The 23,924-nt window shown below is 42.2% G+C and overlaps 2 protein-coding genes across 2 annotated transcripts in view; both read right to left on the bottom strand.

Annotated features, from left to right (window-relative positions):
* Positions 1-13,093, bottom strand: part of LOC135487468 (cubilin-like) — a 56,527-nt gene extending 43,434 nt beyond the window's left edge. Inside the window, exons 1-2 of the mRNA XM_064771149.1 lie at positions 13,078-13,093; positions 12,398-12,800 (exon numbers count right to left, since the gene is read on the bottom strand). The gene's annotated coding sequence lies outside the window, so the exon portion shown is untranslated. The remainder of the gene's footprint in view (positions 1-12,397; positions 12,801-13,077) is intronic.
* A 3,400-nt stretch (positions 13,094-16,493) lies between these two features.
* On the bottom strand, positions 16,494-21,746 carry LOC135488675 (2-Hydroxyacid oxidase 1-like). The gene is made up of 7 exons (XM_064773338.1): positions 21,558-21,746; positions 21,159-21,310; positions 20,571-20,863; positions 20,141-20,353; positions 19,609-19,767; positions 19,193-19,262; positions 16,494-18,921 (listed from the first exon to the last, which is right to left on the bottom strand). The coding sequence occupies exons 1-7, from the start codon at positions 21,695-21,697 to the stop codon at positions 18,854-18,856; spliced, it is 1,095 nt and encodes a 364-aa protein (XP_064629408.1). The 5' UTR covers positions 21,698-21,746; the 3' UTR covers positions 16,494-18,853.
* Between the last annotated feature and the right edge of the window lie 2,178 nt (positions 21,747-23,924).

The following is a 23,924-nucleotide window of genomic DNA, read 5'->3' as shown; positions in this document are numbered from 1 at the left end:
TGCAGGCGAAGAACAAGAACATTGATTTTCAGTTCATCTTTCCGGACACAAGTCCTAGCAGTTATCGTGCGTGATAGATCGAAGATGACCAGTTATAAGTGCAACTGGCATTGGTCTGTGGTTATCAAGAGTTTGGAAAATCCAAAGGGGTGTTTCCGCCGTCTTGCTCCAGGCGCAAAAGTTACTCTGGTATCTGATTTGAGCTGATTTGCTCAAGGGGATTTTAAGAGAGAGATTTCCCATCACGCCGCATCATTCCAGATTGGCCTGCGGCTAGATGTTTATGACTCACAAACTTTTGGACCTAATGTGGCGTATTGCAATTAGCTTCGGATGAAGGAGGTTTCAGCGAAATGCCAAGGCTGGTTGGTAACGCTTCTTCAGGTGATTTGGAATCGACAAAGCCTGGCGCGGTTTTAGACGAACGGCAATTTGAATGAAAGGAGGTGATAGTGATATTGATAGGGTATTAACTAGTGCTAAGAGCTAACAAACTATAGAGTAGAACAGAAAACAATTATGATCATGATTGCCTTTATTATACAATTAAAATGGATGCCATGCTGATCAAGATCGGAAAAAACTCTTTTATTATACATGATATTTTCGCATTCAATTTGATAGCTTCACTCATGAAAATTATAGGATGTTCTGATCTTTGAATTGATTATGAGATATTCCAAGAATAACTTCGTAACAGAGATTTTTATTACACATAATATTGCCAGCGGTTCATAACATATAACACGATACCGGTTGTCAATAGTAATTTTATTGATCGAGACACGGTTGTTATAAAGTTGTTAAGAAGAATAACATCGTATAGTCTAACCTCAGTGATTAGTGCTCGAGACATACCCCGGCCTTAAACGATATGTTCCAGTCAAGCGATCATGCTAACAAGGAGGGTTCCAATGCATATCAACTGCGGAATACTGACATCATCACTGTTTTTTTGTTTTCTGCTCAAAATGAACCAACATCATCAGTCCCAAAACTTATTTTTTTGGACTTTTTTCTGCTAACCCTTTTTTTCTGCTAGGTAAGTGTGTTGTCACCTGTAGCAGATATCTAATGCAATCTATCGCGATAAACCTCCAAGCGATATCCAAGGACACCATTAGCCTTCATTGATACCGTGATCTGTCTGTTAAGCTATTAAAGGCACGATTGAGTGCCCTGTAATCTTCCATAACAGTGTCATATGAACAGGCACACTACTTTCTCTTGTGATATTTGCAAATAGGCAATATATTGACTATGACTAGGATGTGCATCATTTAAATGACATCGCTTTTGCTTTCTGAACACCGCGTTGAGGGGGTACTCCAAGTCAGACTTCGCTGAACGGTGAATTGGGGTTGTTTCGCTCCCTGACCATTTCGCCCCAGTCGTTTCGCTCCCTTGGACTTTTGTTTGGGATTGAGAAAGTACCCCGGAAAAATACAAGTAGCCAAGTAGATGTGCTTTCTGTGTGATCTTTGGCAGGTCACTTGTCTTTCATTCTTTATCAATCGTCGGTCATCAAGTTTGTGATCCTGGGCAAGTGTATCTTCTCTTGCAGTCATATCATGTGTGAGATCGGGGACTTATATGGGACTTATTTTGGTGTCTAGATATCAGGAATGAAGTCCATCTTTTGAAAAAACTTGGAAGAAATCGGCTCAATATTTTTTCGCACTGCGGTCCAAAAGGACGGTGATATGGAGTGAAGTCTTGTCTAATTATTGATGGTTACATCTACAGTCATGCTAAGGAAATCCAATCAGGGGTTAATGTTCGCTGTTCGCTTCTCCCGCCCTTACCTCATTAGCTGGGTCAAGTTGCTTACCTTAGTTGGGGCAGATTGTAAATGTAGGCCTATCTGTGACAGCTAGGTTGTGGACTGTCGTTTGTGTGGCCAGGTAGGGATGTCTACTTTCAGAGCTGTATTCCGCGCCTGAACAAAGGACCACATATATCTCTGTTCCCTCGCCTCTTCTATCGAGCTATCGCCTCCTGAATAGAAAACCTTGAGTGAAATATCTCTCTTTATTTCCACGGCATTCAACCGTAACACCCGTAGTCCGCCTGAATGGCGACCCGCTAATTAAAATGGAGGGATTCGAGTTATCCCACCCTGCAGGGTTCTCTGAGTCTAATATGACAGAGTAGTGATATGATATGCTTATGATTGGTTGATTACCCTGGGATCATATAGCCAATTATCCAGCTGTTCCTGCTGAGTTGATTTCTCTGTCAGTATGACGAATCCATTTGGTCTCCAGTGACCCTCTCGAGATTGGAAAGAGAGGAACACATGTGGTGTAGCGAGGTCAACATGGCAGTAAATCGCTAATCAATTGATATGAAAGAAACACACGAGATGTTGGACACGACTACTCAATTTATTGCTCCTCCGTGAGAACACTAGTCGGATAAGGTTACACACGGTTTTTGGAATAGAGTGACACAAGACTTCTCGAACGATATGACGATTCAATTTGGTGTCGGATCCATTGACCTTTCTCGGGATTGGCGAGTGCTAGAGAGGGACACACGTGGTATCGTCAACTGCTGGGGATGAAAGACACGGAGTTGATATAGGACACATCTACTCCATGGAGTACTGCGTTAGAACTCCAAGGAGATGATAGGAGGGCTTTGTAACCCTTACGAACGATGAAGTACTAACTACAAACTCCTGTTGTGTCATCAGGTCATTTGCTAATTCACTATGTGAGACTCATAAAACATCTTCCTACTTAGTTGAACGAGGAATCGGGGTATTGTTTTTTTGAAGAATCATCGATAAAGTACATGTACTACCTGCCTAATATTTAGAGACGTCTTTGACCAATATAAAAATGTGGTAGGCTGATATATACTTTTGGCTGAGCCCCCCCCCCCCCCCTCAACACCATGACTATGCATGATGTCGAAGGACGCTTTGAATAAGGAGAGTGGTCGATAAACAGATGGTGAGGTGTAACCTCTAGACATCGAACAGGCATCGTCCATTATTGGTGAAAGGCTATCGGTTGATATCCCCGAAGTACAAACCTTCGCCAACAATCTTCAAGTTAACAATGAGAAGGCTGCCGGGAGCGGATACAAGTCAATATGATCTTGCGGCTACATATCGTCCATTGATTATAGAATATCTAACAGGGCCGAGATGCGCCAAGTGCTTACTGCCCTTGGGTCCAGCTGCCAGTTTAGCCGTGTTGTAGAACCTGGAAGGCTGGCCATATCATACTCCAAGTAGAGTGGACTTGAACTCGCTCCTCAAATCATATGTTTGTGTATAAGCTGAATCTCATGATGGCCAACTGGTTGAGTGGAGCCTTTTTTCATCACCGTTACAGATGCCGTCGATGAATTATCAAAAGTAGAACATTGAATATATTTAGAGCGATAGATCTATATAATACATGTAAGTGATAGACTCTATGGAGTCATTAGAGGCTGGTCGAGATTGAGGGATGAAAGCGAGCCTCTCAATTACCTTCACTCTCCTATTTCGATCCGCCAGTCACGAGTCATGTGTATCTACTGTCAATTTTCGGCGGCCGGTATCCTGTAAATCAATTTGAATCACACGAATAAGGCTGAAGGCTGCTCAACTCGAATATTGACCAACTGTTCCCTGCGCTGATTCGACTGACAGTTGAAAGGCACCAGAACGTAGGAAGTTTGACACTAATGAATGCCTGTGGGACATGAATCTATCTAGGCAAGAAATTGCTTGTCACTGTTAGAGTAGAAGATGAGGTATACTTTTAGCCATCTATGTAATGTAATTGTCTACACAGAAGACAATAATTTGGCAACATCTAACAGTTAATGCAGAGCGGTGTTATTCGATGGCCAGGGGACCCCGTGTCTAGCAATACTGTTTGCCAATATCCATTAGCCAGGGTTCCCCTGGGCTCGATATTGCAGTGGTTTTGAATAGTAAGGTCACTGCACTGACCCCCGCGGTAGGCTCCCGGCTACGAATGGAAAGCAGCTTGCAATTGAGAGAGAAGTTAATTAAGCTCTTGGAGAAGTCAATACTGGCCAATATTGACATACTATCAGCCACACTTATTGGCTTTCAATGCATTACCAGCAATATATTTGTCACATATCTACATTCTGTATTATCACTCTGCGCTGAATCAACTCAACCTCGTGGTTAAATATGGCTAGATAGATTAATAAAGGATTTGGATTTCAATATTCCTTCCCGGGAATAGCCACTTGTTTATATTGTGGTCTCTTGCGCAGCAATCCGACGAAATAGTTAATGCGATGAAGTGAAACTAGATAATCAAGTGCCAAACATTGGTATCCTTGGAGAACTGGGAGTCTGTCTAAACTTGGTCTGGATAGCAAACTCCACACCGTGACACTGATATCACCACAACGTGATTAGAGGAAAGGACAGGTTTCGGATCACCAGCTCCAATTCGATCCCGACGATGTTTACTGGTATTTCGGTTCTCGCCACACGACCCCGAACGTTGAAATGGCGATTCTGATATTTGCCTACCAGCAAAGCGATCTTGATGCCTGTGCCTAAGGCAATGTACCGGTATAAAGTTTCAGTGACCCTTTCAAGTCTGTTGGATCAAAAGCGATCTCTGTTAGTTCACATGTCTAACATCCACAAGATGGCTCTACCATAATGACCTAAGCCCTGATGATGAGTAGAGAGGCGACATTGAAGGATGGCTCTACCATAATGACCTAAGCCCTGATGACGAGTAGAGAGGCGACATTGAAGGTTGGCTCTACCATAATGACCTAAGCCCTGATGACGAGTAGAGAGGCGACATTGAAGGTTGGCTCTACCATAATGACCTAAGCCCTGATGACGAGTAGAGAGGCGACATTGAAGGTTGGCTCTACCATAATGACCTAAGCCCTGATGATGAGTAGAGAGGCGACATTGATGGTTGGCTCTACCATAATGACCTAAGCCCTGATGACGAGTAGAGAGGCGACATTGAAGGTTGGCTCTACCATAATGACCTAAGCCCTGATGATGAGTAGAGAGGCGACATTGAAGGTTGGCTCTACCATAATGACCTAAGCCCTGATGATGAGTAGAGAGGCGACATTGAAGGTTTCGATTGACAGAACACGTCAGTTGGAGCCGATGCAGTTTAACCTTACCTCCTTCCTGAAGGGCAGTAGGTCTACGATCCTGACTTCACAAATTGGCTCTGATGGTACCACCAACGTGGTGAAGCTGAACATTTTTCAAAATTTTGAACTGACTGAAAGTTGGAAAAAGTTCTCAGTCCAAATTTTTTTTTCACTGGTTTTTTTTCTGCTTAGAATGAACCAACATCGTGAAATGCGTTGTCTCCATGGAATGTCTGATGATACCCTGCCCGTACCTTTTGAAGGGAAGGTTCACAGCCTTGATCTCCACAGAATCGCTCTTCTGACGAGATAAGGTGATAATGGGGAGTTTCAGATGACCAAACCAAATCTATAATCTGACCATAGGAATTGTTGTTTGATTATCGGCACTAGAAGACTGTGATGTACTATGTCACATCGATTCTCATATTGCATTACTGGCATGCAAACAGCGTGGATAAGATTGAGCCTGATCGTGATCAGATAACAAAATGGTCGCCGAGTATTTACGAAATGCCAGAGGCTATACATATAGACAACGGGGAATTTGGGCGCTGGGCCGTTAACGATGGACCCGCAATGGCTGATAGACGAAAGAGAAATGGATGTCCAAGAATGTTCATCGTGTTACAACGCCCGGCCTAGTACTTGGGATGTCCAGCTGACCAGAGGAAACCAATCAGTTCGCTTTATCATGGCGAGTCCAGTATTCTTCCCCTCAAACGTACAAATTCATCCACTCGATGACTATATCCGATTCTTGGGTGGGTCAATCGAAAACGTTTCCGCCCACGTAGTTCGAAACCCTGTATCATAGCTGATTGGTAAACCGAGGTCTTAAAGCGTTGCCTGGCCAGGTCTTCTAAGTGGAATTCACCAGAAAGCAATATCTGCTTACGACCACATCGCTACTTTCGATGTCTGGATCAAGGTCTAAAAGGTTTGCTTGAGCAGGTCTAGAAGACTTCACCAATATTGTGAGACACGGATCAATATCAGCTAACAGTCACATCCACCCTGATATTGATACTTCACTTTCTTCTTAGCAGAACATTCGATTTTCATTGTGAAGGAAATCTGTAGCGGAAGCTATAGAATCTCTAAAGGCCATGGGCGGACTCCGGTATCTGAGATCTATATGAACGATTGGCGATCGACTGTGCTAGGTCGACCCCAGGTTCAATAGTCATCTCGATATTTCACTGAGATATGGTCCTCTAATATCCGCACTTGTCATGAGATTTAGAGGGTCGATATTAGTGTACATCAGTGCGTGTCAATGTAGGAAAGGCTAAAGAAGCAACTCGACAGAGACAGAAGCCATGTGTCTGTTTCCGCCTTATACCGGTGGTCTTAGAACTTTGCTCGGGGACTTTCAGCTAATGAGCCTTGCCCGGTGATTCGGTTACGGGAGGACGGTCGTAAGCAGTGACATTGGAAGACAAATTGTATGCCAGTTATCCAGCTCACTTTGCTGATTCAACCAAAAAGGCCATCTTGTTTTGTTTCAGACTAAACTTCTGGCAGAGAAATTGTTGGAATGATGAAGATTCAATTCCCAATGTGTTCCCTTGTCAATCATGAAATGATCTCAAACCCCTTTTTGATTTTCGCCTCTCTACTACCTGGGTTTCGAGATATCCGCCATTGTCTGAATCATAACCGACATTATACTGTGTCTGATATTAAGCTGAAAAAGCTAACGCCTTAGGATCAAACGATAACAGTTTTTAATGACTCACTAAAGTGTTTACTCAAGCACTTCACTTATGTTCTTTGATAAAATGATGTAAAAACCATCTTAAACCTGAGACATACCCAGTAGTCATACTCATACAGTCATTATATATGGAAACTTATCGTTAAAACTAAAACTGCCCGAGGTGAAATAGTTAACAACGACATCATTTGTTTTTCAAAGTTCAAACTTGAGACGTTGTGATGGCATGTTTTAAGGGTCATTACGGCCATCCGGCGTAGGTGTACTTCTGTGAATCTCAGAATCATAAACGGATGGATCACATGCCCACCATTTATATTCCCCTACCCTGTGATTTTCTGTTTCTTTCTTGAGGACACTCAATTCGTTTAAAATCGTTTTACACTCAAACATTTAACTCAAATCGCTATCTGTTGTTAGAATTGTAGTGTTTGGTATCCTACTTCAGGCAAATACGTTCAATTGTAAACCTATTGTATAAGTTATGTTCAATCTGTTGCAAATTCTCATGTATTATTGATGTTAAACATATCGGATTAGGAGCACTATTATTACTGCCTACAACCAAGATGTCAATTAGAGCAATTCCCAGGAATTAAACTGCTTTTGAGCGTGGTTGTAAAAAGTAAAGTACTATGAGTAATGGCTATCGTGTGACAATACCCGTCATTCTAATACAGAACCTGATCATGACGGTAGTACTCTGTAGCTCAATGACCACGTTAGCTTGTATATCAATATCTGTAGCTTAGAACTATCTGACACCCAGCAACTAATCTGGATAGCTCTTCGTTTTATTATAGTGTAGACGATACATATTCAACTTTGATATCAATTTTAGAAAAAAATGCAATACCGGATGAGCCTTGGGCGTTTTGAAATCTTGTCAATGACCGCTCAGGTGGTATGATCAGTCTTATAGATTGGAGACCGTTCAGTATTTTGCTGGTCACTAATCATTGGTGTATCTTGCCACTAATTATCATGGAATCCGATGGTATCCGGTGGTGTATCAAACTCACAGTAGCTCAAGTCATTCAAGTATCTTTGGTAAGTGGTAAACCATTGGTCGTCAATCCTTTAGGTGTGTTTAACAGAAGCCATCCATCTAACAACACGTTATGGACGACTCGATTTCAGCAAAGCATATTTTTATAGAATGTCAAGCGAAAATATCGAACACACCTATTATGTCTGTGATCTGTGACAAAATGGCTATTTCAGTTGAGAAGTTTCTCATCTATTTTGACTCGCCCGGATTCCATAAAGCATCTGAATGCACATAGCCATTGCTCAAAGGGGGGGGTGGAGATCAAATACATATTCATGTCAGTAATAGCATTCAGTTAATGATACATCACCAATGCTTGTTTAGAGTTTATGTATGAGGATTCCTTTGTTGACTGATATTGCTTGGGTGTGCCTTCTGCTCGATGGTTCGAGATCGTGAGTATTTGTTCTAGTATTGGTTCATTATAATACCTAAGTATAGTGTAAATGATATCAGTTTCAAAAGTATATGTTTGTCTGGGTTGTGAAAAATAGCCGTCTGGGGCGTATAGCAGCGAAACCAAATGACTTTGACTTTTTGTCCACTGATCAAATTTAAAGGATAAAACAGGACATGGTATTGAGACCTGACATAGAAAGGATAAGGAAACCTTTAATCCTAAACGAGACATCTCCTGAACCTGATGCCTTGCAACCATCCAGTTACTCTCTGTAACTGACATGTCTGTTAACAAAATCTGCGAACAGAACATCAACTTTTTATGCCAACAATCAGTGATGGGTTCGTGTCTTCAGGTGAGCTCTCATAGAAAATAGAACACTTCGCGTGATATGTTTCTTCTTCTACTTGGAATATTATCTCGATTACATTTGATGGTTGCCTCCTCCTTTCGTTAAAAACACTTCGACTTAATCTAGAAATGGAGCGAAGAGGTGGGTTTTTTCGCATTGCGTTAAAATGGTGACTGCATATTTGGTGTTTTTGTCCTCATTTCAGTTTGGGAACCGATCATCAGTGATATTGAGGGCATGGAGTCGAATTTCAGTGAAAGGCTCAATTTTGACTTTGTCAAATTCTCAGTCATGTCGTTGTAGTTAGATGAGCGGAGATGCTCAAGGCAGCAACGCTCCTGACTAGAGACTCACACAGACTACGGTAAACGCCTTAGGGAGTCTCCTCAGGCTTTTAGGTCATTTCGTTATGATCAAGCGATGTCTGTAGTGTATGACATTATCTGCCGGCGATGTAAGCTACATTTTGTGTATAGAAGTTGTATTTGGTATATGTCAGTGATATTTTGCTTACATGATATTGACATTCTTTCATATATGGGAACCATTAGAGCTCTTCAAGCATTATTGCAGTGTAAAAAGTCATAAGTCGAAACATGACGTTAAATGAAAGCGAATCATTTCAGTGTCGTTCGAGGCGTAATCCTAATGAAATATATTTCTTCATCGCGTAGCATTTCGCTACTGGGAACAGTTTGAAGTATGTTGAAGTGTTCTCTGCCTCCGCGAATGCGGAGAGCAAACCACTTGAGGAAACTTTAAAACGGCAGCGGAATCGCTTCCATGAGATTCCCAGTTCTCAAGATCTTATTAAAACATGTTCTATTGAACGTGCTGTGTACAGTGAAGACACTACAACGTGAAGAGGACGGGAATTGCCAAGCTTACTTTAATCTGTTTCTTTCTGTTGTAAACCCGTATTGTATCTTTTACCTATTTGCATGTAGGAGCTGGCAGAACCATGTTATCATCCCTTTCCCTGAGCTACATCTTAGTTCTCGTAGCTAGCTTGAATTGGAATGGTGTTTAGTGGCGATGTCTCTAAACGAAGGGACAATTCCAATGCATTGGCGGCTCTTTAGAAACCATCACCAATAGTGTTATGGCCAATGATGGTATTGATTGTCAATACTGATCTTGATTGACTAGGATCTTGTCTGTTCCGGAAAATTATGAAGCAGTGTTTTCCTGAAGTGTCATAGCCATAAGCACTTGAGGCGACGTTTGCCTCTTCAATCGACAATTCGTCATCTCCACATGAGATCTTTCAATTTGTCACCAGAAAAATGACACTAAACGCATCATCCATGTGGCCGGGTTTTCTAGATGATACAAATAGTCCTTCTGTTACAGCTGATACGGTATTCAGGAACCAGAGATGCCCATGGGAGCGTGAAGTGATAAATGACAATAGAATACATGAAGAACTAACCATTATTGGAGATACAGTTGTCATAATTGGTCACCGAATCGTAGCATGAGGTTTCAAGAATGGGCCAGATAAGATTGATGTCCAACCTTTGGCGCCTGTACTTGGCTTGGGAGAGTGAGAAAACCCTGAGAGTTGCTGTAGTACATGTCCCGCCTTGTAGTACACTCGCAGCGGTAAAGAGCAGCGAATCTGGTAATTCAAACGCAGACTTCGGTCTTCATTGTTGCCGACCTAGTAGTTGCTGGCAGGTAAGGGCAGAACTACTTTTGACATGCCCCGTGGCAATCGAGGAAATTGACTTTTTGATTACTTTATCATCACAAATCTTCACTCCAGCTGTTCTCAATAAGTCAAGCCAAGCAAACAGTTTGCTCCCATCAAAGAAAGTTTTGCCGATATTTGCTAATAGCAGCCAACCAAGTTACGAAGCAAAGCTTTCCAACTTAATCAGTTCTGCACTTGGTCACCGCTGGACCGTGATGGGCACACATATGTATTCAATTAATTCCAGAAGATCAATATCCACTTTATCGATCCCATCGACCTGTCGTTGCTTTTTGCTTTTGACGAGTGCTATTGAGGATTTAATGAGAATGAGGGAAGTCTTTGGTTGCGCTCTATTAACGAGGACCCAAGCCTGAATACTGTTTGTTGACTTTTTGCTCCAATCTTTCATCTTCATTAGGCCGTATTGTTAGCCGCTAATATCGCTGCGGGGATTCCGAGTGACTGGCTGCAGGGTGTGTGCACAGATTGAACTGTTGGAAGAAGCACTCATTAAGTGATCGTTCTAATGTGTGATGTGAGGAAGCTTGAACGACCTGGCTGGTTAATTCACAGAGCGAAGGAAGAACGAATCATTACGAATGGGCTGTTTTGAATGAGATGTGACGCTTTCAGATATGAATCATATTTTTGAAATGATAAGCGACCACTTCACACGTTCACTTCAGATCGGTGGTGTGGCCAATACGTCCTTTCCGACCCAATTAAAAAGTTTAGCAGAAGTGTTTGGCTCACCGACCTTCCAGGGAAAAGTCTGATAAATCAGGAAAAAGTAAGGGAAATCGTTAAGAAGTCGGCTTTTAACACTATAAGCTTTTGCCTTAACCTTCCTCAGCTGGTAACTGTTTCTGATAGTGGCGGATATCTCATTACCAGTACCAAAGTACCTCTCTATGTCTTACATTAGCTCATAGAACCGTAGTTTGTACCACAACTGTAATTGAAACTAGCTTACTGAAGGATATCTTTATAACATACCATGCATATTCATGGAAACTGCTTAAAAATCAATGTCGTTTTCTCTCCAAGGATTGGTAAAGTGTTTGTAGTCCAGTCCTCCACGTCTTATATCAATGGAACATGTATAGCGAGAGATTCCTCTGAGACGTCCAAATGAATACCATTAGAAGGTCTGACGTCACACAAACACACTCCATCTCTTACTTGACGGCCAAGGGTATTGCCTCCGTAACCTCCACTCATAATGAAGCCATCATCATCAGTTCATTCGTGCCCTATATGCTTGCCTTCTCCACAACCCTTAGTACCTGACTCCCTTGCTGTCTTCGGTCATGTCAGTAGAGCTAACAGTTCCTGCATTAATTGGCTGAATTTCGAATGAAGTCATATCAGTGTCGTGTTTTTTCAATAAACTTCATTATTCACAAACTATTATTCCATGAAAGCCAAATTGGACTGGGCAGATCATTGAAACTATATCTATCGATGTCTTGAATAATTCACGAGTCAAAATGTTACACTTTATGTCAGAAATAATGATGTGCGTGTCAGTTTCAACGACAGTACCAAATGTTGCGATATCATGAAATTATCCTCGAATGGTTTTCAAATACATAAATAGGATATCATTGGTGCGTGTACGCTTTATTTTGGATGTGAGCTGACACTGATGCTGATAATTTTAACCCTTTTCACCAGAGACTGCCCCAGCTGATAGACGGTCGAGGTCCACTACCTCAATGTATTGTTAGGTTACGAATACAACTTCTTGGACAAAAGTTCTGACTCTGGCTCAAATGACCATAAGGAAATAACAAAAGGGTCACCATCAATATCCTTTGTGATGGCGAGCATAAGTTTTTGGAGGAACGATAGAAATACATGTGCACGGCTTATAAATTGATTTCAAATTACCCTTTCCATAAGTGAATGAAATAAGTGTAAATCGTAGATTTGCGTGTACGATATCACTTATTGCTCATTTCATGAAAGCAGCGACAACTGGGGCACGAAATACAGTGAATTATTAAGGCAAGAGTCAATAGCGTGAAAAGACAACTGAGTGAAACTAATGCACTCACCTTCACTTCTCTACAGTACTATCAGATGTAATGCGTAATCCTCACACAGCACATTTTACATCCAATGAATTCCTAAGTTTAGTTTCCATAATATAGACCAGTGATATCACTGAAATCGACTCAGAGGCAACACTTAGTTTCACAGTTCCATCCACGTGTTACGCAAGATGAGCTCGCCACGATGGAGAACATCATTACTCTGTGATATTCCGTTCGGAATGAGCTGGCTCGCCGAGTCGAGGCAGTTTTATCGGAATCTGGTAAATCAATGTCTTCTGTATTAGCGATAGTGTGAGGCACCAACACCAATGACAACACTGAGACGAGAGCTGACATTAGTTAAACATTAGTGTCCTGGCTCCTAGTCACGAACAGTCTCTTATCAAAATGTGTTGTCTATGTCCTATCACAAAAATGCGTCATTTTTGTAAATACTCTGAAAGATGAAAAAATTTCCCAAATATTTTTAGGACTGACGATGTTTCTTCATTTTGAGCAGAAACAAAACAAGTGAAAAAAATATTTGGACTCAGAAATTTTTTCATCTTTCAGAGTTGAATTTTTCATAAAAGTTCAAAATTCGGAAAATTTTCAAATTCCAACTTTTTCATGATTTATCCGACATTACTTGGTTAAATCGCCCACCAAGATTGATTAATGCTATATTTCATCAGATGCACCTGCAAGCAAACAACCACCTCTTCAGTGATGAGCGTTCACGACATTAAGATACCGGCACAATATTGTCTTTGTAGTCGGAGATTCTGTTGATTAAAGTGCTTAAAACAACATTAAGCATCGCGTGAAATTCATTTAATTGGTTTGAAAATAGCTTTGTGCAAAGTGCCCCTTTCACTTAACAGCCTTCATTTAGATTTGATGTTTTGCCGAGAATTCTCTTGACTTCAAACTCCAATCTAATCGTTATCGAATGAGCTCGTCAGAATGGCGTCCAAAAATAATTGAAATTAACTTATCGTGTCAAACGCCGTGAACCGCGTTAAAATTCTAATGAACTTCTAAGGAATGATATCTTGATGTTGCTATTGAAATCAGGGAGAAAATGATGCTGATAAGAAAAAAATCCCGTCAGATTAGGGGACGGAAGTAACATGACGTTGGCTTGGTGCCAGTTGGATACATTTTGCTGATTCTGTTTGTGTTGCTGGTACTCTACTTGATGAGGTGACAGCACAATGAGCTGATCGTATTGCTAAAGAGACTTGCAAGCCGTGATATATGCCAGCAACTCCATCTGAAGCAACAGTGCTGCCTGAAGCCTGTCGCTATGGATGTTAAATCATATTCCGAACAACTTGATGCTTTGGATGTAACGCCTCTGGTAAATTTAAACTACGCTGCGAATTGAAGCCGGAATTTACTCCACCGGAGACGAATACGCGGCACATTTGTTGATGATCTGCAGGTAGTAAATTGAGGGCTTATTGTGTGTAATCTGTTCCTTAACAAGGCGATGGTGTCTCATCAGCTCCGTGATGGGGTCAGGCACCTCCGCATAAATATTCAACGTCCGGCGTTTTCTTCAGTTATTGCATTTGCAAGACGTATTGAGGGTATTAGCTTGAGATGGCACTTTCATATTTTGGGGATGAAAATCGTACTAAGTTGGTGTCAGTTTGACAGATGCGAGCCTTGTGGTCGGAATAGAAGAGGTACGTTAACGCACTGAGGCTTTATTTCAGGCATAAATACGTCAACACTGATCAAACTTGTCAAAACTAAGTTGCGAAATGAAGTTCATGTAATTTGCTTTAGTAGTGATATCACCATCACGAATGTAACGGTGCTCTTTCTCACGAGTCAAATCAGCCGTTATATAAATCAGTCAAGAAAAACAGCTGTCATTTCCTGTCTCAAAACTAAGCCAGAAGATGGCTCTGATGAACGCATGCATAACTTCGATTTCAAACTATTTTACCTCTCGATGATTTCAGTTGACATACGATTCCATATAAATACAGGACAAAAAAAAGTAAACGAGCTTTGGCATTTTCATTGTTATTTGCCTGATGCAGCAGTGGAAGGGAATTGGTGGTTGAGACCAGACGGGCGTAAAGCATCTAATTGAGCGTTAAGTCGGGATCTCCCACTTGAGTTGCGCTTGACGGCAAGGATCACGGTGCAAGGATGCACGGTGCATAAACCCAATTTGAATTTCTCAGTCTGACATGGCTGGTCTGATGGAAATATCTCCAGGCAGCGAACGTCACAGCGACCAATTGACTACAAACACAACGAATGTGACTCAGTGTCGATTTCTGTTGGGAAACTTGGCGGAGGTTAATTGAAAACACAATGTCAACCGAGATATTCTGATAGGCCACGAGGAATCAATTGGATAGCATTGATGCGGCTTCATGTCAATTTATTATTTGAGACAACATTCAAATATTGAACATTGTGTATTGTTTATAGTGTTTCAAGCATCAAATCACTGAGAGACTGGAGTTGCTTCTCTCTCCTGTTCGTGTTTTGTCGACCATCTTCAAGAAAGTTGGTTTCACGTATAATTAGATAACTATGTTCCTTTGGGGGAACATAAGCCAAATTTGCTGCTAGTGGTCCATCATTTCTTGTGCCATGTTGTACTCTAGCATATTGTCACGTCCCTCGCTGTTGGCTTGCTACATGAGGCGATCCTATCTTCCAGACGACTAAGAGCCCATGTGAGTCAAACACAGGTATTATCATATTAGGTTGCGGTATGGCCAATCCCAAGTATGGTTGACGAGAATCTGACCCGATATTGACTCACAATCCTAGTAAGCGTGAGGCTGGACCTGATAATCCCTCATCAGCGGACAATTGATATGCAGGTGGCAGGTCAAAGCTTCAGCCATGATCATGCATAAACCCTTCCACGAGATGGACGAAAGTTCATTCCCTTTGCGTTGTGTGTTCGGATGTTCATTCCATGGTATAAAAAGCGTCTTAAATGCAATTCCCTCCTCATTAGAAACAGGATCATGCATTTTAAATGAACGGAGGTAGAGAAAAAAACTGAATATGAAGTAGTCGATGGTGAGCTCTCAATCCCTGCATCATGAATATACCTAGCATTACCGCGACAAAGCTTCTTACCTCCTCGAGTCTGTTTCTATTGCAACTGAGAATACCCTGATTGGCCTCTTCGCATATACCATAAAGAAACCTCTGGTGTCAATTGCCTATCATCAGAAGGTTGCAGTAATCACAAAGCACGGAGCATTTTTCAAAAAATGTCATTCGCCTTCCTTGTTCTTTGTCATAGCGGAAAGTCAGTTCTGTTTGACCAATTATGTTTGGCAGAGGAGATGGTGCGGAGTCATCTTCATGCTGCGACAAAGACAGCTATTCTGGATCATTGATTGTCACCGGGGCACATGGGGACACATCAAAGACCGCGAGCACTGTCTAAGGCTGGGCCTAATTGGACTCACACAGTGTTGAACAGGCCAATTAGGCGTGGAGAGGAAATATCAACTTGGCTTTGAGAAGAGGCGTAATAACCAGTGTCTTGAGTATCGTATGCAACCCCTATGGCTTCTGAGTGGGTACCAAGGAAATACATGTATTCTACCGACGTGATATCGTCAGGTGGCTGAGTAGAGCTGCACCCCGAGTAGAGATGTCTGGATGAAGCGTTTATTGTATTGACAACTTTCCCTGTTTTGTGTCTTGAAGAAGGAAACATTGGCCATTGATCCTAGAAACTCGAACTATTCTACTCTGAAGTATTTATGTCATGTAATTCGTCAGATAATGCAAGTTATATCCAGCCACTTATAAGTCGAATTCGAGCGACAGAAGATACGTATCATCACCTTGACAGACACCCAGAATCTTTACCTGACGAACCGAACTGAAACCCGGTTTCGGTTGTAGGCCTGGCCCGCACCCTGCAGCGTCGTCTGGTAATAGTTTGTCCATGTTGGGTTGGTAGTACATGTATAATGAAGTTATAGTTTGGGATGATTGCTCGTAAACCTGCAGCTATTCTTGATTGGGTCGCCTCGGGTGACAGCTCAAGTGATAGCATCCCGTAAAGAGAAGAAAACTAATTAAGTATTGATCACACAGACTAATGCAATAGCAGTTTGCGATAATTTAATCTCGGCGAAATGATGGTTATCTCAAGTGATGGATCCCTAACGATCTGAGTTAGTGGAATTGGCGAGAAAAACTATGCTTTAGATGAGTTTGGGGAGGGGATACACAAGCCTTCTCAGAGGTGCGACAGATGACCGCTTCTATTACTGAACTTCGGATCATCGTGGGAGGGTTTGGTACAGAAATCCTTTATTAGGGTGGGGATGGACAGAATTATGTACCAGTTCAGATCAGATCAGATCCAGGGTAAAAGCCGAGAATTTCTGTCGGGTGCGGCAAGGTTTTGCTCAGAGACATGATTAGTTGACTTCCTTGGATCAGTTAAAGAGAGTGATATGGAAGCTTCCCATCAGGATATAGGCAGAAGCCGTTAAAGGTATTAGGAACAAGGTGTCAGAAGACACGTTCAGGGGTTCTTTGCAAGTCATATTTACAGATCGTGGGAGGCTGTAACTGCGCGCACATCCTACTGGTTGGCATACATTGAGATGTTTGGTTAGCACTCGATCAAGATCTTACTGAAGAAACCCAAGGATCTCCAGCTGTCCGCAACCATCAATAATATATTTCCCTCACGTCTTCGGCTATCAGGCTTAATGGCCGTTTTCGTGGTGATAAAATACGCTGATTCGGCAACTTATTTGGAGATATCTCTGACCATGGTTTTATCTTGCGGCCTCAGACAGAGAGAATGATCACGCAGCAGCCTATCAGACGTCAAGAGGACTAAGTGATTGTTAGTAAGGAATATTAACTGGTATCCATCTATTACATCAAGTCTTATGTTGACTATCGTCGATATGTCAGGCGATGCCTCGTATTACATGTAATTCCAATGATAACTACTAGCTGTCCCAAAGATCTACACCTGTATCACCTCTTTCTTATAAATCATTCATTACCGTAGCCAGAAATGCATCATAAAATCTCATAACTGACACCATTCGCGTCCATACAAACTGCGACCTCATCATTGGACAACCTTATCTGACATCTAAAAAAACTACTTGTAAGTCTCGGCAGTCCCATATCGACCAAGGCGTAATAGCTTGTTCTCATCTTGCATGGATCATCGGGACCTGTGTTACCTCCGCCGCTTTTAAAATGTCACAGGAATCTACCGATTTGGCTCGCGTTGCTGCCGCGGACTGTACCGCTGAGGGACTGTATCAGATGCGATAATCTTCCCGCAGGCGAATCCAGAGGGGGGGGGGGAGGGGTGACCCTCCCTGCCACCGACAACCAAATCTTCTTTTGTTCAGAGAAACTGCGCAATAAAGCGTGACCTTCTTTTTCCCTGGTGGCAATTTGTTCATCAACTCTACCATACTTGATCTATTCCTCCTGATGGTTTTAGAACAGTCATTGAAACAGCTTATTTGATACCTATCACTCTGATCAAGTATGTGTACGTACTTGGTTTTATATATATAGATCACACTTGGCCAACCATTGAGAAACCCCCTAATTTCGCACTGTCTTCTAAGACAGTCACTTATCCCATGCCGCTATTCGATCGGTCTGAGACGCGCCCCTAATTGCACGGATCTTGATCGATGGCGATATGACAGCATTGGTTAATATTGATGGGTGGGATCACGGAGTCAGCATCTTTGGTGTGCGGATATGCACTAATTTGATCATTAAAGATCAATATTTCATGAATGGGTTGACCCTTTCTCTGCTGAGGTTAGGCCGAGGTTAGGCAGAGGTTAGGTTGAGGGCTGAGAAGAGAAATTTGCAAATGGCTTGAAACTATCACTAATGTCATGCGTCATTTCTCATCAAGGTTGTCGGTGATCGTCTCTGCTGGCAGCCATTGGTAATGCTATTGCTTTTCGTTGAGTCTTTCTCTGCAGTTGTTAGGTTGGTTGATGGCGTCGGTAGATAGGTAAATATCTTTGGAGGATTAGCTACGTCCTGTGATCTTACCAAGATGAGTAGTTGCTGGCAGCCATTAGTATTGCCATTGCTTTTGCGTGAAACTTTCTCTGCAGAGATGAGGTTTTGTTTCATCTGCAAATAGCTTTGGAGGAAAAGTTCCGCTGGATGATAATTGCTGATGTTATGACAGGTTTTATAGATGACTATGGGTAAGAAACGTTCATTCATTCTCCTTACAGGGCACTTAGGTTCCGATGCTTATAGGAGGTCAGCTCCGATGTGACTTCTTGAGAAAGATGATGACGTTCGTTCTTTTTGAGCAGAAAACGGTTACATGAACTCTTTGCTATGTTACTTTTTTGCCCTGAATGGTGAGCCGAACTCGTGGTATCATCACCATTATCCTCATGTCTGTGCTGGTTAAAACCTGTCAGCATGGCCCAGGCTTCTGCCTTATTTTCTTCAAAGCTTTGCATAGCTGTTTTCATGGATGACGTGAGATCGAGTGATGTGAGTCGGAGACGAGCAACCTGAAAGCAAAAACAATGAAGATTAAAGACAAAGAGGAAAGTAAAAGACAAAGAAGTATATAAAATATTATTTTAGCTTTTGAAGAACCCCTTTGAAAGTTTCGGCCAAATCAGTATACTGGTTTTGGAGATTCTGAAAACAGCCGCTAAGCTGGTTTTTTATCTCATTTTGCATTCACCTTCTTAATAGTGCATACTTGTGTTGGAAGGAGAACCTTTAAAGGGTTTTGAGAAGCTCAAAAACTGTTCGATAATTGTATAGGTTTCTTACCAAGTAAGGCTAGGCCCATGTCCAATTCTTCCTTTATGATGGAGAGAACACGATTTACTCCCTCATAGCCCTGTAAGATACAGGTATATTAACAGGCAGGCATCACTTGTGTTTGGTTTCCTCATTGAAAACCAGGTTCAGCAAAGTTGTGTGCATTATAACTGCGCGACGGCATTGAGTAGAACTGAACTTATTCAGTCAGATGTCTTCATCGTCACAGGAATGATTTTTCTGATGCAGTATGCTTGGCTGACGATTTCGGTGTAAAAATCATGGTTCGATTTTTGCATATCTGTCCTAATTTTACATTTCTCATAGTTTGGGGTTCCAACTGCCCACTGGATATAAAAAAATACATCAGATTGCAAGTCGCCAATTTGTATTTATTTTTGTTTTTGTATTGCATTTTATTTTACCTTATATGATAAACCCCAGATGATCGGTCTGCCCAGAAACACTGCCTTGGCCCCTAAACCTAACGCCTTTATCACGTCCGTACCGGTCCGTATCCCACCATCTAGGTACACCTCAGCCTTTCCCTTCACTGCTTCCACGATCTCGGGAAGGACATCTATCTGAAATAACACTCAACTTCATAAATGACGAGTTGTTCCACACAATTCGTCTCGGGCATAATTGTGATTATTTTGCAGTCAAATAGTCTGATTTTCTGAGTGATATTTACTGTACGTCAGTAACGAGTTAGCAGAAACCAACAGTATTCAGACGAAAACTCAAAGGTTTGGCAACGAATGTGTTTTAGTGAAGATTCATATGTTATTCGAGTATACGCACACAATAGACGAGTCCTGCTGGCACAACCGGGCGATTGCCTAATCTCACTAGTTTCAAAAGCATAACGACTCTCGCACGAGTAGTGCTGTAAAGTTACTTTGTTTATGCCCACTTATTCAACATTAGTTTTCGTTTATTACAATCATCATATACCGTGGCTAAGTTTCCATCGATCTGTCTTCCTCCATGATTTGATACCAGTATTGCTGCCGCGCCATGTTGAATCGCCAACTCTGCATCAGATGACGTCATCACGCCTTTGACGATGATTGGTAGGTTTGAAATCGCTTTTAACCAATCAACATCATCCCATGTCAAGCGATCATCGAGCTCGGCTCCAAAGGGCACACCGTTGTTTGGTGCATTCTATCGGGAGAAGAAGACAGTTCTAGTGTATTACATGTAGTTGACCTGCTTAACTTCAGACGTTCTTAAATATACCCTTAGCTTTCGCCATCTCGGACTTATCCTGTGAAGTCTTTTCCCCATTTTGTGACAAAACAGAACCTATTTTAGTCATTTCGAGCACCTTGCGAGGGTTGCAGTCGAGATACGACTGGTTTCTTGATGACTCGAAACTTACAACCATTTTGTCTGACGACGCTCCATAGTTTCCTAGCCTAATATGTGATGGTATATGCAAGGGATGACGTGCAGTGGACCTAAGCATCCCAACATGAGGCGCGTCAACGGTCATGACAAGAGCCTTGAATCCTGCACGCTTTGCCCTCGTTATCAATTCCTTGGTCAGCTGACGATCACGTGGGATGTATATCTGCAGCCATTTTGTTCCGTTTGGTGCCGCAGCTGATACTTCTTCCACGCTACTTGTGGCTGTTTGGCTCATGATGTAAATGGTGTTCAGATCTTGCGCAGCTATGAATAAAACTGGGATACTAAGTAGGTTTCCAATAATTGAACCCTTTGAACAAGAGTCGTTAGTTCGATCAGGAAAAACACCAGAGTAATAAAACGACGTGGAGCTGAATGGAATATCTTCCTCATTATCTGTAGTAAAAACATTGGAGAGGAGGAGTAACCAAAGCGTTCAATGTATCATTATTTGTCACAGCAATGCAGATTGCTAAAACATCATATCAATGGGTAAGGGGAGCACCGTCTTTCATAACACAACAGTTTTAAACTTAGCCCGACACTCGGCCAGACCTACCTCTGGCTACTGCCACCTCCCCATCCGGATGAGCCAATCTGTTCATGGCAGACGGTGCGATTCCCACGGGAAAGTCCACATGCGATCCGAGGACTATCGTCTTGGTGGTCCTCTTTGAGACATCAACCATGAACCTAGGTCGTAGGCGCCACCTATGTGGTGAATTGAAAGTAAACATTTGGAAACTAGTGACCTTTTACTCTGTCTCAAAGCCGTCTACTGCTGAGCCAGGAAGAAGGTTGTTGGTCTTAACGGTCTCGTCATCGAGTTATCTGTTTATAGTACACATGGTTGGCCCTCTTCATTGCTATAAGTTTCCTAATTCACCGCATCTTTGGCTTGTCACAAGTCCATGTCATTTCTGCAGTGGAAAGGAAGGTGCGAATGGAATGACCGTACCTTTGGAAAGCTGCTTCGTTGTCCCTCATCGTCACGCCATCCCCTGCCCCATCGTTAGTGTAGCGCTTGTACACCGGTGGCAGACTTTTAGCGGCATACTTCTCGACATCCCGCAAGCTTATGAACCTCTCGTCAGACATATTAACACAAGCATGTCATGATTTGAGATATGCAACGACGCGGGCTGATCTGAAATAGGTCACTTATCAAACCGACCTTCATGTATTTGTATTAGCGTAAATGCGATAAAGCAGAAAAATTGACCCGTGTGTGGCCGTGCTGTGCGTCGACAACTATGTTATCAGGTCGAGGTAAGGCTTTACCTAAAAGTGTCGGTCTTTAACCTGAATTAAAGTAGGTATTTCTCGAGTAAGGCCGAAGCTGAGCACTCGGGAATGTTCGAGCATGGTGTGCATTAGGCACTTCAACCGAATTGCCCCAATACCTCTGGTGCACATCTAAATTACTAAAACACAGAATTCCGCGGATTACGGAACCAAGCTCATTTCGAAAATTCCTAGGAGTTATTGCACACACGCGGCATGGCTGTATTCGTTGATTGAGAGATTGCACACAGGCGAATGAGAAATACATGCTGCGCGGCATGGTTGTATTCGTTATCACAGGCGAGTGAGAGACCTCTCCTCCTGATCCTCGCATGATAAATGCACAAGAAACATCGTTAGTCCCGAAAACAATTTGACTTTGAAAATATTTCAGAATTTTGAACTCATGAAAATTCCAACTCTGAAAGATGAAAAAATGTCTGGGTCCAAATATTTTTGGGACTAACGATGTTTCTTCATGCTGTAACTTATCAAAGCTGAGTGTGAGCATATAATGAGATTATTTAAAGGAGGCTGGCTCGACACGGATATTGGATTATTTTGATGATATGAGACAACAAGCCAACTGGGTACCTTTGGCACTCGATTTGATTTCATTTTGATCTTCTAAGCGTTGAAAGACATTCCCGAAATCTTCTATTTGATATGTAATAGGCCACAAAATTTGCCCCAGAATCAAAAACTATCAACAATAATCCTATTTTTCTGGCATAGTTCATAAAAAGGTCGTCATCCGCGAAAACTACCCCGGCTAGTTGGGCAAGTCGATCGAGACCAGCTGGCGTCTCACAAATCGTAAACAGGAACCCAACAGAGAGGACCATCGTTATAGCCTGAGTTTGACCTCGGTCTATCTGTTTCATACCAGATTCTTCCATCATTTTGGCCCGTTTTCTAACTGCCAATTTTATGGCGATGATTAAAGCGGTATTTAAAACATAGATGAGAAACAGTGGACCCAAAGACACAAAACTAAGGAAGATAATTTGGTCGTAAATGCTATCCCAGCTAGCAATAAGTAGACTTTCCCCGAGGCGTCCAGTACACGGACTTCGTCTTACTCCGAGCTGAAAAGCCCAGAACTTTGGTGCCTGGCAAAAGATAGAAATCCCCGCGATAATAATGACAGCTTTTCGAAGGTTCCCCCTTGTGCAGTGTGCTTTAGACCACAGCGGGGAAACAATGTTAATGAATCGCTCGAATGTTAACAAAATAACGAGCAAGTTTCGTGCCTGCAGTGTCATGAAATAAAATGGCAGTGATCCATAGAGTATCTTTACGCCAATATGAAGGTCTCCTTCACCAAATATTACATCAGGGGTAGCAATAAAAACCGTAATATGACGTATGAAGAAAAACACAAGGCATGCGGAGAGAAAGCAAAGGTCATTTCCGGCGATTATACGCAGTAGAAATATGGTAGTTGAGCCACTACTCAGCATAATCCGCATGCGCAGTACGATGAGGTTGAGGATATTCAAAGTGATCCCAATGATGGCAATAGGTGTTATTCCACAAGTGTACAAATAGAAGACGTCGGCATAGACATTTCTATAAGGGCATGTTGCTGGCGTCTGCGATATCGCTTCCATTTTGACAATCTGAATAGGCCTGCTAGCCATTTTGTTTCTGAATAGCCATCCAGGTCGTTGGTTTCTAAAAGGTACTGCTTTGCTGCCTTCGCTTCCTTTGCTGCCACTGCAATCTGTTTCTTTAGAGAAGTGCCCGCCGTATTTCAACGCAATAAATCATAAATAGAAATCTCAGTCCATTGATAATTTTTACTGAAAAATGCACGTTCATTGATCATTGAACACGCGTGGAGGTGTCTGGTTTGGCATAGGGTAACGCGATCGTTGCTGGTGTCCAACCTCAATGGCCTACCTGGGGCGTTTGCGTTATATATTTCATTGAGATTCCGATTGCACTAGTACATTGCTTTTTTCGACTTGCCATGGCATTACATACCGAGCTCTGAACTAACCACATATTATGGTAACCCGAATCTGCAGCAAAGTGA

Source organism: Lineus longissimus, chromosome 5, assembly GCF_910592395.1.
Source record: "Lineus longissimus chromosome 5, tnLinLong1.2, whole genome shotgun sequence".
NCBI lineage: Eukaryota > Metazoa > Nemertea > Pilidiophora > Heteronemertea > Lineidae > Lineus > Lineus longissimus.
Note: the sequence above shows the minus strand (reverse complement) of the source record. Positions and strands in the feature narration are given on the sequence as shown.